General features: G+C 50.1%; 1 protein-coding gene across 2 annotated transcripts in view; it reads left to right on the forward strand.

Annotated features, from left to right (window-relative positions):
- The window catches only part of LOC144174750 (uncharacterized), a 99667-nt gene that overhangs the window by 62073 nt on the left and 19841 nt on the right, over positions 1-17753 (forward strand). For both annotated transcript variants that reach the window (XM_077703595.1, XM_077703594.1), the window contains exon 2: positions 8274-8354. In XM_077703595.1, the coding sequence (XP_077559721.1) occupies positions 8274-8354 (81 nt within the window). The remainder of the gene's footprint in view (positions 1-8273; positions 8355-17753) is intronic.

The following is a 17753-nucleotide window of genomic DNA, read 5'->3' on the forward strand; positions in this document are numbered from 1 at the left end:
CCACCAGCACAAAACCGCTCGAATCGGATGAAAATCCAATATTCGTGCCGACGCAGCGGGGCCTCGAACTCCTTATCTGCATGGTGCTTGCCTTACTGGCACCTCGGTACCCTTTTCGGAGGGGACCGGCTGATAAGTTTTATTTACGGGTGAACACGGGGGTCGTAAGGTGCGGTGACTATCGTCTGGCAGTGACTATCGTCTGGCTTCACTTTCATTTACACGTCGCAAGGCGGAGGAAGCGCGCTTATCCGTGTAACGTCGTTCTCCTGCGGTCCCCCGGGGAACGGGTCTTGTTTGACATTTCGCCTTCGCAGATAGCGAGGCTCGACAACTCGCTCGGCTCAGCCGCTTTCTCCAAAAGCTCGCTCTCGAAATCTGGTCGTTAAGCGCGCTTCAGGTTCCCAATCTGATCTTCTGCGCAGGCGAACGACGTGGTCGGTACTTAGATCATGACGTCTGCACAATTCTGGGCTTCCCGGGCTTTAATGAAATGGATTAAAATGTCGGGGCACCTTTCATCCCTTCCCCTCCTTACCCTCCATTTTATAAGACCTTTTTGCATCACTTTAGCTGCAACAGATTCTCACAAATACCATCGAGGCGCGTGTTTGGGTAGAACTTGTCAAGCCTAAATGTAGCCTTATCACGGCCACGCAGAGTTATGCAAAACGCGTAGACAACGCCTGGAGCGGCGTCGCGCAGATGGGAACGCATATTGCTATTGTTAACTTGATCGCATTCCTAAGGACGCGGGTTCGATTCCCGGCCACGACGGCCGCTTTTCTGATGGAGGCGAAAAGCGAAAACGCCCGTGTGTTCGAGATTTCGGCGCACGTTAAAGATCCCCAGGCGGTCAGAATTAACCCGGAGCCCTCCACAACGACGCGCCTCATCGCCTGTGTAGCGTCGGCGCGTTAAACCTGAAAATCAACTTCTTCGCATTACGTTATGTAATAAGTTACGGTTACGAGAATGTCTTAGCCGGTTTTGTAGGCGTTTTTAGGAAGGACTCGTATGCGGCCCAACGACGCCGTGTGCGTGAAATGAATCAGAGCTCTCATAAACTAACGCTAATTTTACACACACACAGGTCGTTCAATTAAAAATGACGTCGAAACAACTTTCTGTGACCGGAGCAATGCTAGCGCCAGCGTGCGCTGAATCCTCCGTGCTTTATTAGCAGGGAGACACTGCAGTCTTAAAACTACCCATGGGTTCCTCCTTCTCACCACAGGACAGCACCAACCAATCACTGTGGACTTGAAGGCAAAGTAGGCCATGACGTCCAGCGTATGGTTTGAGTGAAAAAGGGCGATAGGTCTATGTGCGGTTACATTGCGCAATGCAAACATTACTTATTTGTTTGCATGATGGCGTGGTGCGAATCTTATTTTCTACTTTAAAGGGACCATGCAACATTTCTTTTTCAAGCTTTTTTTTTTAAATCTTATACCCCTGCTACACTGGGGTCCAAATGTCATTTGAACCAAATGTCATTTGACTCAAATGGGTTGCTTCAAATGCCATTCAGAATCCGCCGTGCTACACTACAATTTCGATGGCATTTGAAAGCTTTCGCAACTGTTCGCTGTGCTGTAGTGGCGCTGTTGTTGCCCCGTTCCGTTTTCGTACACTAATACCACAATCAAACTTAGGAGCAGTCCGAGGCAGTAAAATGATGTCAAATTAGAAGAGACACCAGTTTTGACTCTAAATATGGCTGTCTTGCGTTGTTTTTGTTTGTGTTTTTTGCAACTGACCCACTGGTTTTTAGAGTATGAAAATTAAATATGTTGATTTCGTATTTTAAGTGTATAAACAGTGAACAAAGTTTCACAAACAACAATATTTTGTTTGTTTTACGTGCGGAAGTATTATATTTTTTATTGCCGATCGAAGACGCTGCGTCCGAGAGTGCTGGAAATGGCATTTGAAATCTTAAATGTCTCTCTCGATGCTCATTTGGCTCAAATGTCATTTGAGCCAAATGGCATTTAAAACCTAATGTAGCAGCACAACTTGGCATTTGAGCCAAATGACATTTGGTTCAAATGACATTTAGACCCCAGTGTAGCAGGGGTATTAAACGCTTGCAAAATGTAGTCCCCCAACACACCCAGTACTTAGATTAGGCGGTCACAAAGTACCTCAGCCAAAAATTACTGCTTGATGCTTATCAGATAACTTGCAAACTCGCTCAAAAGATTTTTCACTTCCCGGTCTTGACATTCTTCCACGGCCCGAATCACGTCACTGAGGCCATGTAGCGGCTGTTGGCCGGTTTTGCTTCAGTTGCAGCAATGACGCTTTTCGACAGCAACTTTAAAAATAAAGCCACAAAAATAAAGCAGGAACGGAAGGCGTATCTGCGGTGACGAGCAAATAACGCAGTGCCGCTCCGTGCTGGCGATAACCATAGCTTTCGCAGTGCTTCCCGACGCGAAGGAAAGTGTGATACCGTTTATCCAAAGTGTTGCAGGGTCCTTTTAATCGAACATATGGCCTCGTTATTCGTGCCTTAAACGCAGCGATTGGCCGTTCAGGTGCATTGGGTCAAAGCAGCCCTACGGAAATTTCTTAGCGTTCTCACGTACACGCTATTGCTCGGTTTCGCATGACGTCAGTGCGCCTGCAGCGTTTATCACGCGTTCCGCTCTTCGTTCGTAATGTTTCGCAGCGACGAGGTGTTAGTCATCATTAGCCGGGGGAGAATGTCCTTGAGTTGGCGGCGTAGGAGGCAGCGGCCGTGACGCCAGAGCAGTTCGCTTGCATGCAAGACGGCACCACGGGGCATGTGGGGAGCGCACACATGCTTCGTCGTCGTTTCCAGACGGTTCACACGGGTCTCACAGTGCCAACGAGTCGCTGTTTGAGAGTTGGTGTCGCTTAGTTGTCACGTGAGGCGCACGCCGACCTGCACCGACATCATGCAGTTGAATAGCACGAAAACGCGTGAGCCTGGTGGTCCATTCAAGTTACCCTCTCGCCTGGTTCGTCGTTGACGCGCTTGACTGGATGATGGCACCGTGAAATGACTTGTTTTTAATGGAGAAAAATGCATTCTAAAGAGAGTCCGCGCAATGGAGGATGCAAAGAACAGCGTACAAAGCTGCGTTGAAGAGGCAACTTAGCGGTTTACCTATACTGTTATACGGCTTAGGCTTACACACACACACATATATATATATATATATATATATATATATATATATATATATATATATATATATATATATATATATATATATATATATATATATATATATATATATATATATATATATATATATATATATATATATATATATATATATATATATATATATATATATATATATATATATATATGTGTGTGTGTGTGTGTGTGTGTATATATGTATATATATATATGTGTGTATATCGTTTTCAGTTTAGCAGAGAAGTTGTAGCAGGCGAGTTGACGCAATTTCGCAAAAAGGTGTTGTGCGGACACAGGCGTGCACAAGCAGAATATTTTTCTTTTTCGTCTTTGTTTGTAAAATGTGCTTCCACCAAGGATCCGCAGTCACTTGTTGCGAAGATGTCGCCAGCGAACGTCGTGAACATTCTCCAGTTCTGTCGGCAATAGCCCCATCCATTCCTCCACCAAATGGGGCACACAGCGAAAGCAGGTGCTCAGTCCCGTGGTTTCACACTCAACGATTGCTTTGAAGGCATCTAGATGTGTAGGTAAAAAAAAAAAAAAGGCGTAGGGTGTCGTGTACGTCCTTTGTAGTTGTCATATTTTTACCAGCGTTCAAATTCCTATCCCGGGAACTGATAGAGGCGAAGCAGATCTACTTCAAGCGCTCATATGGTTCGGCCAAGTTAATTTCTGCAATAAATTCGCGGAGGAAGACAGGATAATTCTGCCCACTTTAGCTGTATGTTTGGTTTTCACCCTTTTATTTTTCCATTCACCTCTTGCATCTCAACAGCAAAAATGTAAGCCATTGCAGTAAAATTTTATACATTTCAATTGTAACTACTGCTGAGACTGCGATATGCTCGTTTCAAATATTGTCCATTTTCCCCTCAACTCAAAGCTACATTGATCTTACGAACTGTGCTGTGAAGCACCGGACCCGCATGCGGCTGCACATGTCAAGAAGGCTATAGCTTTGCAAGGAAACCAGAAAAGGACGATCACTCTAATGGGCCTTTTTCCAGTAGCGGTCCTCCTAGCGGCCGCCACGGCGAACTAAAAATTGCAGTAAGGCAAGGCCCCCAAAAAGTCGGGCTTTCGGAGAACTCGTGCCCACAAATCCTGGTCTTGCAGTCCCTCCCGCACCTACCCGTAACCCGTACTTACCACATGAATGTCACAGTAGCAGGGGCACCTTACCTTGACCTACACCCTTCCTTGACTAATCTGCAGTCGTAGAATCGTCCCTTTTTCTTTACTTTTTTCTTTCTTTTTTTTCTTTTTTTCATTTTCGTTACTCCCTCACTGGGAGCCATGTGCTAGCAGCGTGGTCAGCCTCAAACGCATTTGCCCCTTTCCTTAGAAAGCCTTTTTTGTGTGCACGTGCGAACCCACAACGAGCTCTCGAAAGAGAAAAAAATAAACTTCCAGTCCTACCCGCCGCGGTGGCTCAGTGGCTAAGGCGTTGCGCTGTTGAGCACGAGGTCGCGGGTTCGATTCCCGGCCGCGGCGGCCGCTTTTCTGATGGAGGCGAAAAGCAAAAACGCCCGTGTGTACGAGATTTCGGCGCACGATAAAGATCCCCAGGTGGTCAAAATTAATCCGGAGCCCTCCACTACGGCGCGCCTCATCGCCTGCGTTGCGTCGGCGCGTTAAACCCCACAATCAGATCAAACTTCCAGTCCTAGACAGCATAGCAGCTCCCCAAGCAGAAAGCTGAGGAGCGCCCTTTTCTTTATTTTGCCGGAGGCGCTTGCCAAGAAAGGCGGACCGGCAGCCCGCGCATGCGCAGATCCCTACTGGGAAGGTATATTCCTATAAATGCTGATATGCTCATGGGCTTGCTTCGTTTCCATATATATGCCCTTTACGAGAGTCAATACATGACTTAAAATTGCTTAGCTTGCACTGAGCTGACAAATAAAATAGTCTGCGCGTTAGCGGTGAGGAGCGAGCGAAAATGGGTGCATACCCGCACTGTCATGCACATCTTTATAGACTTGCACGGTATTAGGAAGGAGAGACTGACATTTTACATTCATTGTCAGGCTGCCGAGAACATGAACATGAAACCAACGGGAGTGTTGGCGTGCGCTTGAGATTGGATATATATATATATATATATGCAGGTGTCCCAGCTATTATGCACCAAAATTTAAAAAAAATAGTGATGTCGTTACTCGAAGAAACCCTAGTGCATAATGTTTGCAGTACTGTGGAGAAGTGGCCAGCATTTTTTTTCCGTTAATGACACTTAAGTAATTAATTGTAATTAATTATCTAACTGGAGAAGTACTGTCCTAATCACTAAAGTGTCAATGAGGGACTTGTAGGTACCCACGAGGAGCATCTAACTGCGGTATTTTCATCGACGAACTAATCGCGTACTCATTTATTCTGTCTGATAAAGAAAACCCGCGAAATATGAAAAATACCACGTGACGGCGCCTCCGCGCGCATTGTAAAACAATGCCCTCAAAAAGGCTGCTTCGTAGTTAGCCAGAATGAACTAAACGAAAGAAAGAATAAATCGCGGCCGAGTTGGTGCCTTATCTGCACACGCGCCCCGCGAATCTTGCTGCTGCTGCTCTTCCATGCATGCCATTATCAAGGTGAAGCGGTGTCTCTGCTGGCGGGTGACAAGCGTAGCAGTTGCTTTCAATCAGCTTATTTTGGGACGCTGTTTTAAAATGCTCGCGGAAGCGCCGTCACGTAGCATTTTTCATATTTCGCGGGTTTTCTTTATAAGTCAAAATAAATGAGTACGCAATTAGTTCGTCGCTGAAAATACCGCAGTTAGATGTCCCTCATGGGCACCTCCAAGTAACAGTAATTCTCGAGTTAGATAAATAATTACAATTAATTAGTGAAGTCTCATTAACGAACAAATTACTGTCCTCTTCTCCACAGTACTGCATAAATTATGCACTGGGTTTTCTTCGAGTAATGCCATTGCTCTTTTTTAAAATCTCGGTGCATGATAGCTGGGACACCCTGTATATATATATATTAAATTTGTGCTGCTTTGTTCCTTGTGCTGCCATATGCACTGAGCAGAACGCACTCGGGAGGAGACAAAGAACTACGGACCTCCGGTTACCTCCAAGAACAGGGGGGTGGGGGGCGGGGAGACCACCTCGTCTCGAGGAAGTTGAGCTCCTTCTGTCTGGCTTCGTGCGTCCAGATATTGTCAATTTCCGGGGAGCCCGGGGGGAGACCGTTGCACGGGAGTTCAAGCAACGGTTCGTGATTCTCACGCTGCACAGCGAGCAAGCCGTCGTTTCGAGGGAGTCTACGAGAGGGTCACGGCGTCTTGTACGAGACAGAGGGAAAACTAGGGGCCCAAGGAAGGGCTCTTGGGGCGAGAAAAAAATTAGAAAAGGGGGGGGGGGGGGGGGGACCTGTTGCCGCTCGCTACCTGAGCCATCTTCGTCGGCAGTTCTTGAAGAATGGAGAAAGGAAGGGGAGGAGGATTGAAGAAGGAGCAAAGGGTGGGGGGGGGGGGAGAAAGAGATAGTGACCGCGCATAAATTTAAATCCCGACGCAAACCCGCATACGGGCTGCGTGTGTGCTTACGTTCGTGTGTGCGTGGCTCTGTTTGCACCAAGAACAATGCCCCCAGGGTCGGCTGCTGTACCGCTGCTTTTGCCTGCCTTCCGAAGCGGCAGCCGCGGCTGCTTTTTTTGCCCCGAGGCAGGATCTCTCTCCCTCCCCGCGGTTTTATTATCCTTCCCTTTATTCTGCCAGTTTTACGGCTGGGATGAAACGCACCGACGCAGAGGAGCAACCGCGGAGTCTCCAGGCAAACACGACGCTGTGAGCGTCGGAGTAAAATAGAGCGCGGGTCGGTGCAGGTCGGGGAGGAAAGAGAAGGTGTCTGGATGGGGGGCAAGCCGTGGGCACCGGCTATAGGCATTAGCTATAGGCACGTATACCTTCCCCCGTCTTCCATGAAGGAGACTGGAACTCGGGCACCATGCGAAGTGAAAGGTGAAAGTAAGGTCGAGGAGCATTGCTCTGGCTTTGTTCGGGGAGGAAGTTGTGGCGAGCGGGGAAGCCCGTCTCAAGAACACGCTTTGCGGTTTTCATTTTTTTAAATTCAGTTTACGGTCTGCGTACAGCGACTGCGTTGATGATGAGTGCAGAGAAAGTCCAAGTGTTGGATTCTAAAACATCGTTCTTCACGAAACGTTTTCAATATGAGCAAATGAGAGGCTTTAGTTGACATGTCGAAACCTTCAAAAAGCGCAACACTGAAAAAACGCGACACAAACGAAGGGAACTCAGGACGAGCGCTTACTCACAACTAAAGTTCAATCAGAAAAGGCGAACATATATCCTCCCAATCACCAGACCACGCATGCGTCTCCAATAATCAACCAACAATAAAGAAACCCACAAAAACAAAAACAAAACAACCACATCATCAAATGCCACATTGGTGTGCAATTGGAGACGCATGCGTGGTCTGGTGACATGGGAAGTTAGATGTCCTTCGTCGTTCCTGATTAAACTTCAGTTGTGAGTAAGCGCTCGTCCTGTGTTCCCTTCGTTTGTGTCGCGTTTTTTTTTTCAGTGTTGCGCTTTTTGAAGGTTTCGACACGCAATTTCACCAACTAGCCCAACTCGCCATTCTGCTGCAGCATATTTTTTGGTTGACGCCGGCGGTGCATTGAAAGGCTGTTCTCGTTTTAGATGAGACTAGGAACAAGATTAGAGAAACAGTTTTTTTTTATATCATGGTTGCAGTTGCTGCCTTGTCGAGCGGCGTGCAAGACGATGGCATGCCATACGATGAATGCTCACATGCTCTAGAAATCGTGCAGCATTGCGTTACAGTGCAATGCTGCGCCAAGGCTTCACGCAAAGCTTATTAAGTGTCGAAATGTAACACTGAGCACGTATACGCTTTTTGCGTTATCTTGCTGCGGCGTAGGATCGCACAGAAACGAGCTGCTTTGAATATTAAGTCACCGTGACAGAATACTACGCCATGTACCTTAGGTCTGCCTAACGTATTCGGTGTATGGCATTTACGTCGCCGTAAAAACGGTGCAGTTCCAGAATTTTTTACTAACGTCCGCGTTTTCACTCCATTCTTCGCAGGACAACCTCCGGCCGGGCTCGAACAACTTTGCTTGGCCGGCATCCAGGCACCGAGACGCCGCCTGGCAGAGCAGATATCGGGTGAGTACTCGGAATCGCATGTAATTTTGCCATAACCACCCAGTGAAGAAATAACTGAGGCGGTGTCCATGGATCAGATTATCGGCAGCCATTTTATGAAACATACTCGCAAAGCTGACGATGGTGCGTGCAGAGCACAGCGGCTGCAGACATGGTACACGATTTGCAAATCCTGCCTCAGTGATTTCTTCAGTGACTCGAGTTCCGCTGCAATGCTATCAGATACGCTGCGGACGCCTTCATTGTCTTTCAATGTTTGAACTGGGATTACAGCGTACACGCCACCGATGGAGTCGCACTACGTTCCTCCGTCAGTGCTTTAATGTATACTTTCCATGTATTTGCGGAATAGGGACGCACTGCGCATTTCCGACCTTTTTGTCAAAACTGAAGGAACGGAACAAGCATTCTTTTTTTCTTTTCCAAGTGCCACGAAAATCGTTCCCACACAGCACCCCCCCCCCCCCCCCCCAACTGGATCCGAACAAACTACATAAAAATTTTTTCTGCATTTAAAAGCGGCCTAGCACTATTACTGTGAATGCTGGGTGTACGTTGCATCCTTCAGTACGACTCCCAAGAGAGAACCGCGAATAAAAAATACCTCTTCACTGTGTCCATGAAGTACTCTACTCGAAGGTCCTCATACTCTATATCCTGTATTTATTCTCATACGCATTTTTTCTAACCACCCGTTACTTCTGCGTGAACCAAGAGTTCTCCCTTTTCGCGTTACTTTAAATCAATCCAGAAAAGCTTCTAGTCTTGGCAACGTTGAGAGGAGAATGCTAGACGTGTTTAAATTTCGTTCAACATTTAAGCAAGCGCTAACGCGTTCCTCTCGGCTATTGAAGCAAGGCATGTGGAAACAAGGGTTCCTTTAGGAAGAGGTAAAGACGGTAAGGGGACGGGAAGAAAAAGGAAACATGCGCGTCTCCAAGTATAAATGTGGCATTACAAAAGACTTGGGGGTTTTAAAGCGAAGCTTGGTGTATGTCCCACTGATGACGTTTGATTTCGCGTGAGGACGTTTGATGTCGCGCGAGTTGGTTTCAGAAAATGATGACGATAAGCGAAGGCACATCAAGCACCTCGAAAAGGTAATACCCCTGCCACACGGGCACTTTCAATCGCGATTGAGTCGATCCGGATCGAGCTCGATCCGGATGGGGCGCTGCTACACGGCAGTTTCAATCGCGATCGAGCTCGATCCCGCTCGAACTCAATCCTGGTTTCTCAAGCGCGATCGAGGCTTCCAAGCGCGATCGAACGAAAGCGGCGGTACTCTCGTCCCCACTCAGTAATGACACAGAAGGTGACAACTTCAACTAATGCCACAAATTGTGTCAAATAACTTGACCCAAATAAACGTGCGGTAGCATTTACATAGTTACGTATACCTACGACCGCGCGAAGTTACCAGACGCCTGCCGCAAATACATTGTTAGCGCCATCTGGCGTGGACGAGTGAAACCGGTGCAACTTCTCGATCGCGATTGAAACGGGCCGTGTAGCAGCGGCAGTGCGTCGAGCGCGCTCGAAAACTCGATCGCGATTCACTTCAATCGCGATTGAAAGTGCCTGTGTGACAGGGGTATAAAACACTTCCCGTGGTCGGAATCGAACCTGTGTCCTTCGCGATATGAAGCCGACGTATATCCTTAGGCGCCATTCTGACACGGTCGAAGCAGTTAGGATTTTAGACTGACTTTGACTCACGTTCTATGGGAGGAAGCTTCGCGTTTTTGCCGCCTTTCTTTTAAGGAAGAAGGTATGATGTTTTTAGTAGTGACCCAACGCTGAAGCTTTTCAACGATGATCACGTCATTCAAGTGGGAGAAACACTAAAGATATGCTGAAGTCATAGTTCTTAACAACCATTTTAGGCTGCATTTGGTAATACATCTACATTAATATTTTTTTTTTACTTTTTGGCGGAAGTCTAAAGCATACGCTTATTTGTCAGAAGCACTGCAGGAATATCGTTGGGTGCCTTTCCTGACCTTCTCACAAGCTACTGCAGTGACGTCACAATAGTTTCCAAGGCAGATTTAGGATATCATACCACTCTTCAAATTTTAACTTCGTGGTTAGTACCAACTTTTCCCTATGTCGCGAACAGGTTATTTGGGTTAAGCGAACTCACAATCCGTTGAATTCCACCCTCCGCCTTGTGTGTGTGTGTGCCGTCACAGCCGGCGCCGTCACAGCCGGCGCCGACAAATCCAATACAGAATTGTAACCCAAGGCAATTGGCACTTTTAAACGCACATTTCTCGGGACAAGAATTGTATAATTAACTCCAAAAGTGCTCAGAGCCGTTCAGAAATTCTAGATTTTAACCGAATAAAACTTTTACGGCATGTTTGCTACTCCGTCCGATGTCCCTGTAGCACCGGGGCTTGAAGGTGGTTAGGTAGAAAGCCAGGTTCGGAAAAGAAATTTAAACGCGCTGCATGAAAGTGGTCTGTACCCTCGTGCCTCTATCCATCGCTAAACCCGTGGCCAAGAGTTCACGTTGAACGTTCATTAGAAACACCGGCAGCGACAACAGCAGCGGTGTCCTCTGTAGGAAGAAGACCTCGAGCGTGGACTTCCATGCAACTTGCTCTATCTTATGTCTTTGGAATCACTGCTTTCTCCGCGATTTTTATCGTGTCATGCCTCCTCTGAGTTATCTGTCGGCCGCTACTCCTGATCGCGCCCCTTTTAATTATTCGTTTGCTCTGGTAATCGGCCATTTCTCTACATCAGGTTCCCGGCCAAAGTCCATGTTTATATCCTTATTTTAGCAATAGGATGTCCTCCACACTAGTTTTTTTTCGCCTCCTAATCATTGACGTCGGGTTCTTATCCCTAAATATTACGTCTATCGTCACTTTCTTTTCTTTTTTTTTTTTTGGTTTCTCGTGGCTTCAGTTTCCTTTCAAAGTGCTCAGAAGCTCGCCAAGATTCTGCACCGAAGCATGAACTGGTTGAACACTGTCATACTGGGGACAGAGACCACCTACTAGTTAAGTGAAGAGGGCTTTGCAATACACTTCTTCCACGACGTAGTTCTTGCTTGCGATTTCCCGCCTCACAATGTAAACGTGCACGCCAACATGGAAAGCACGCCAACAAGGCGCACCAACGTGGAAGCACCAGCAGCGACGTCGACGTTCGACACCGTATGCATGTGAGGTAAATTATCTCACCGAACAGTGTTTGTAACACAAGTTTAGTTCAAGTTCCCCATTCGGGTCCCGGCCGCTCTGTCAGCGCGACGAAAGCACCTTGATGTCGGTTCCCTGAACTACCTTATGTAACCTGGGGTACGACAACCTCCATGTGTCAAGAAACGCGCCGCTCTCAAGGCAAACACTTACACTTTCAATGGAAATGGAACGCATCGCCATGTAATGTGCCGAATGCGGGCACGATCCCGACAAAGCGGTCGCTTCGATTGCGTAACCTGGTCGGGGTCGGTGGAAAGGTTGCCCGCACCGAATGACAGCTGCGAAGCCCGATTCACGTTGACTCTACATGAAATAAAATGGAGCAAAGTAACGGCGCAGAATAATAATAAAAAAAAAAAAACTCCTCGAGCAATCAGTGTGGCACTGGGGGAAGAAGAGGCATCGGGGAAGAAGCAGGGCAGACCGCGCTCCCGTTGCCTTCTCGGAACAGCTTTGGAACGGGGATAGAAATGCGTTCGCACGTACGGCAAACGTCTTGGTGGCCCCGCGGCAGCCTTTCACTCCCAGTTTGTTTACGACCTCTGGTTCCTCGCGCACTCTCCGCTAGCTTACGTTCCACCCATTCACGAGGAGAAACCCAGACTTGCTTCTTTTTTCCGGCCCTCCCCCTCTCCTTCTAGCCTTTCGCCGTCTTTCCAGCGCATTTTTTCCAAGCCGCTTTCTCTCTCACCTTCACTGCTTGGAGCCCTTTAAAAGCTATGTCGTAACTTTTTCTTATCCGCTCTGCGACGACCCTTGTCCTCCCCTCGCATATAAAAAATAAAACGCTGACATTTTCTTTTTTCTTTCCTTCCTCCCATTGAAGGGGAATCTCGTCGCTGGATTTTTTTATCCCCCCTCCTTCGGCCGGCTCTGCCCCCCTTCGCGTTCACGTGCTTCGATGAGTTCAACCCCGAAGAAAGCTGCCTCAACATACGGCATCCGCGGGGGTCAGAGACCACAGTTATTTTCATCATCCGCGTTTGCTTTATTTTTTCTCCCGCGCTCGTTCTTACAGCCCCTACCTGCAACGCGGCTGTTACCTGCGCGAGGCGAAAAAAAAAGAAACACGGTAGATGGAGGGAGGAGGCGGTAGAACCAGAAAAAAATAAACCTCAATCTAGACAACCACAACTCGCCCGTATTGAGACGGCGGTCGCAGCGAGAGAAGCAGCGGGCACTCGGGTCTGGTGCGGCGGATCGAGACCCCGTGACCCGGGAGAACAACACGTCTGGAAGGAATCGCCCCTCCACTCTCCGCTTGATATCGCGGCTACGTGCATGGCATCCTCTCTTTTGTGCAGAAAAAAAAAATGTTTAGAGCAGGCAGGAAAGTAAAGAAGTATTGCGGAGCCTGGCGGTGCGGGTTAAGAAAGGAATCGCAGAGTGCCGCCAGCTTTGCCGGCCTTGCAAGGCGAGTCCGCGTCAGATGGCAGCCAGCGCGCGCCGCGCACGTGCACCTGACCCCTCCCCCGCACGGAGAGGTCGCCACTCCTCCCGGGGTCACAGCCCGGTGTTGACCTCCGAGGTCAGGAGTCAAGGTGCGCGACAAAGGCGACCCAAAGGACTCCGGACAGCGCTCGTCGGGACGCGTCTCCGCACCGCCTGTGTTGTAGTGGATGTGGAGTGGATAGCGCGAAATCCGCGGGCGTGAATTGCCCCGAGGGAGGTCATGCTCTCGCGGTGCGTCTTGGGATACCCCGTTTAGCGCTGAAATCACGCTGAGTGTCACCGCTAACCAGAAGGCTGACGGAGGAGGAAAGAGGGACGAAAGTGGGCAACGGATCAACGCGGTAATTCTGGCTGTAAAACTTCAAAGCTCTCTCCCTGAGTTAATGGGCCACCATATGATTGAATTTATAGATACATTTGCTGCAACCTGATGGCTGGCGGTATACGATGTTCAATTCGATTTATTTTGCCTTTCGTCCGGGTACGGCCGCTAGCGCTGGGAAGCGAACCCGGATCCTAATTATCGGCTGTATCACCCATGAATCTTCAGCTCTCCGTTGCAAGTGCGAAACTTCTCTTCTTCGTCGCTACTCGGGCCGCGTTAATTTCAGCACGGGCTGTCATTTGATTGTAGGAATCGTAGCCTGTGTGTCATCTCCCATGCACTGAGCGGAAACAACTGAGCAACACAGGGTCTAAAGAGGATAGAAAAGCGAGTCGGGTATGGAGTAAAGAAAGTGTAGCATTGTCGCGCGGTGTCTGCGGCGCTTCGAGATCCGCGTTTCCCATGCATGGGTGCCCGGGCGCCGCTTCGGAACGCATCCTCCTCCGGAACGGCCTCCTAGAAACACGTGCGTCACATTTCTCGCGGTTTCATCTTTCCCGCGAAGAAGACGACGACGAGTCTCGGCCCCTGCGGAGTATCCCGCAACGGGGTTGCCTCGTCACAGCGTGATCTGCGGTCGTGGGGTGGAAAGAGAAAAAAAAAGAAAAGAAAAAGGCGGCCCTGACATACGAGACGATGCAGCTGGAAGTGTACGGTTCCGTTCGCGCCATTGTCGCGCGATTCGAATTTGCTTGTTGCCTTCTCAGTTGTCGAGGTAGGTAGGTCCCTGTTCGGCCAAAGAACCGCGAGCTTCCCAAGCACCGCTATGTCTCACTCGCTGCAGGTGTCACGATGCTTTCCCGCGGCTATTCACCTCGAACCCTTCTTATACAATAAACAAGATCACATGCTCCTTTGTCCCAGGTCGCCCTTTGTTTTGGTCGTACCACTGGATATCGATGTCACGTGATCGTGAAAGCGCGCGGGCAGAAGTCATCGTCGTTCAGGCGATCTCTTGATCGGTATGATCTGTAGATAGGACCGGGCGCGCGGCCGCCCGCCAATTATCAGCCTACATCCCGCCCGTACAGATGTTATCAATGCGGTCGAAAGCAAGCAAGTACCAGTGGTCACTCGATAAACGGAACGAATTGGTTCCTGCCTGGCGGCCGGATGTTTCCGCTTCTTGGAGATCGAAACTCTGCGGGGCGCGCGCCACGAATCTCGCCTTCTTTCTTAAACGCCGGCAAGAAGGAAGCAATGATTCGAGAGTTTCCGCTCGCTGCACACGACCGTGTCCTCGCCTGTGCGATGATTGCCACCGCACTTAGCAGCCACCGCCGGCTGAAGCGAACACATGCGCACGCCAGCGCGCCATATGGAAGAAGGCACCGACGTCACTCGTCCGGAGTCGCTTCGATTGCGAAAAAGAAACAGTGACGGCTTTCCTCCACGTCGTTGATGTTATGCAAGCGAGCTGAAGGGGGAAACGGAACGTCCGCAAGCAGTCCCACCGTTTCCGGCGAGGATTTTGGTGAATGAAAAGCAGCGGGCGGCGCGAACGCTTGCGCGCCGGGGGACAAGCGATAAAAATCCTTGTTCGCGCGCGACGGCACGCGCAAAGGGGATGCGGACGGGGCTTCGAAGTGAAACCGAATGGCGTGCGTGTGTGTGTGTGTGCAACTGCGACTCCGCTGGCGGAGCGCCCCCAGGAGCGAGGGCGTCAGAATGACGAAGTGCCAGTAAGCGCCGGGTCCCTTCCTCCTGCTTCTTCTCCCCAGAGTGCAAGCGCGCACGTACGCGCACACTTCCTTGTTCCTGGCGGTTCCGAGGCTGCAATTTCCCGGCCGCCCGGAGAGAAACTCGCGCGAAGTATACAAATAAGCCCCGTGTACATGGACGCGACGGGGGCGGGGTGAGTTGAGTGGCGGGTTCAGCTTACCTCGACGCGTCCGAGTTTATATGAACTCCCACGGACGAGTCGAGGTGAGCGGTGATCGCAGCGACGCCTTGCGTCGAGGCGAGCCGAAAACCCGTCTTCCGGTACCGGTTTCCGCTCCTCCAAGCCGGCAGAGCAAGAGCAACTTCGGCGCGATGGGGACAGGGGAAGGGGAGACCGCGACGGGCCGGAAAGGTCACAATGGGCGGAGGTATGCGGAGGCCCGTCAACTCGGCGCGACCGGTTATACATGCCCTTTCCGAGCGCGGCGAGTTCAGCCAACCTACCCCCCGTCTCCGGGTCGACCGGACTCGCCGCGACGGCTCCCCGACCCGACGCGTCCGCTTATACATGGGGAGGGCGAGTCCAGAAAACCTGTTTATTTCGACTCAACGCGCCCTCGTCGGGTCAATGTAAACGGGGCTATAGAGAGGAATTCGCGCCGAGGAAAGTTTCCAGGACAGCCCCCCGTCTCGGGTAACGCGAGCCGCTGCTGTTGACCGAACGTGCGTACGGGACGCGAGGGACCCAGTCGGGGCTCGCACATACGGGACCGCCGTTGTCCACCACACGGCCTCGAAAATACTCTAGCCGCCGCCATTCACAAGAGGCACCACGGGGCAGGGAAGAACGTGGCTCGTTTACGAGCGCCTTCCTCACTGTACCCGTTGCTGCTTGTCATGAGTGAAGCTCCCCCGTACCGTAAAGGACTGCGCACGGCTTCCTGGAAAACAGTTTTCTTCTTCCTACCCGCATTCCCTTTTCGGCCCCGCAGCCCCACAAACACAGTGACCCCCTTCCGTTCTTCCGCCGCCAAGTCCCGCGTCGTCCGAGCAGAACGGACTGGGAGATCCATTGTCGCTTTCCGGTCGTCTTTGCCTTTCCCTCTCGTTTTTCGCTCCGGGGTCGGCTGGCCTGAAAGGGCTGCTGCTGCTGCTGCTTGGCCTACACCGGAGCCCTTTACTGCAGCAGCGGCTCGCAAGGGCTTTGTGCCACGCCGCGACCTTGAGCGGACAGCGGTGCCCCCCTCTTCTGTTCAACGGCTGTGCTGGCCCACCGCGTCGCACACAGCTGGCCTCTGGGCAGCACCGTCTTTGTTGGCCGCGCGGAGAATCCAAACCTCGCAGTGCAAACCGAACGAGGAATTCGGCCGTGGGTTTACGGCGCCAAGTCCGCTCGTGGGCGCCGGCGGGAAGCCGAGGTTCTGGAGAAAGCCAGCCAATGTCGACGCCCACAATGAGGCCATTGGGCACAAGTGAGGCGTCATTGATATGATTGCGAAGTGACGCGAGCAGCCAAGGCTCGATCAAGGCTTTGTCGCGGGAGAGGAGTATTCGAAAGCCTCGTAACGAGAAGGCTGTGGGAGTGAAAAGGACGCAGGGAAACGACGTTGATTTGTATGCAAGCTCTACGCACTTGGTAAGGTATACCCAATCCAAGCAAGCTACTTTAAGTGCGAAAACTATCATAATCAAAGCTTGGATTGAATTCGACGGGCCAATTTCGAGTTTTCCTTTCCTTGTAGTCTCTTCTTTCCGTGTTCATTCTTATTTCGTCCGCGAAATTGGCGAGCTGTCGTATGCTGCGGAAGTGTTAACAATTCACTCTGACGTCTAGGGCAGGTTTTGCACGCCTAAGTTTGTCTGTTATTTGTGCGTTGGGAAGATGAATCTGCACCAACTATCCCGGTTTTCTACGCTACTTCAGTTCATTTTTTGTCTGTTGTTCAATGCTCTCTACAAGTTTTTTTTTTTTTTTACCACCAACGGGGCCGATCTTTCACGTCAGCCCTAAATAATTGTCATTACTGCCTGCAACAAACATACCCCGCGGCATTCAAATATCTGCTGAAACAAATGCGTGATCCCGAAACTGGAATGTAACAGCTTAACTGCTACGTTTTAAAGGAAACAAATGTTCCCAGAAGAAGGCTCTGGTTTCTGAGAACCGCGAACCGTATTCGAACAGCCTACTCTTTTCTGTTTGTGTGTTGCGTAGACCCAACGGCTGCAACGAAACAGGTTTCGTAACCCCTTCTGCGCTGCGTCTTCGTACCATGACAGTAGCGTTCGCTCCATTTCTGTATTTTTCTTTCGGATCACCACAGACGCGTTGCGAAGCGCGAATAGCTCGCGTTTAGAGCAACAGGAAAGGACGTAACGATCCGTCAGCTCGTTCTCCACGTCTCGGAAATTCAGGGTTCTCTCTCTCTCTCCCCCAGTGCACCACGCTGCGACCTTGAAAGAGGTTCTCGTAGAGTCGCGTAGAAGCCACAAGAATAACAATGAAGAAAAGTGATAGAAAGAGGGCGAGATAGGAAAGCCATGAAAAGGAAAGGAAAAAAAAAAAAAACAAGGCCAGGATAGTGGATGCTATTCTAGCGCCCTCGGGTGGAATGAGACGAACGGGTCAGCAGCTCCGCTGACATGCTTGTCTCGCTCGTAGAATACGTGAGGCCCCATGTA

Source organism: Haemaphysalis longicornis, unplaced genomic scaffold, assembly GCF_048455015.1.
Source record: "Haemaphysalis longicornis isolate Haplotype H1 unplaced genomic scaffold, Haemaphysalis longicornis Haplotype H1 scaffold_3, whole genome shotgun sequence".
Taxonomy (NCBI): domain Eukaryota; kingdom Metazoa; phylum Arthropoda; class Arachnida; order Ixodida; family Ixodidae; genus Haemaphysalis; species Haemaphysalis longicornis.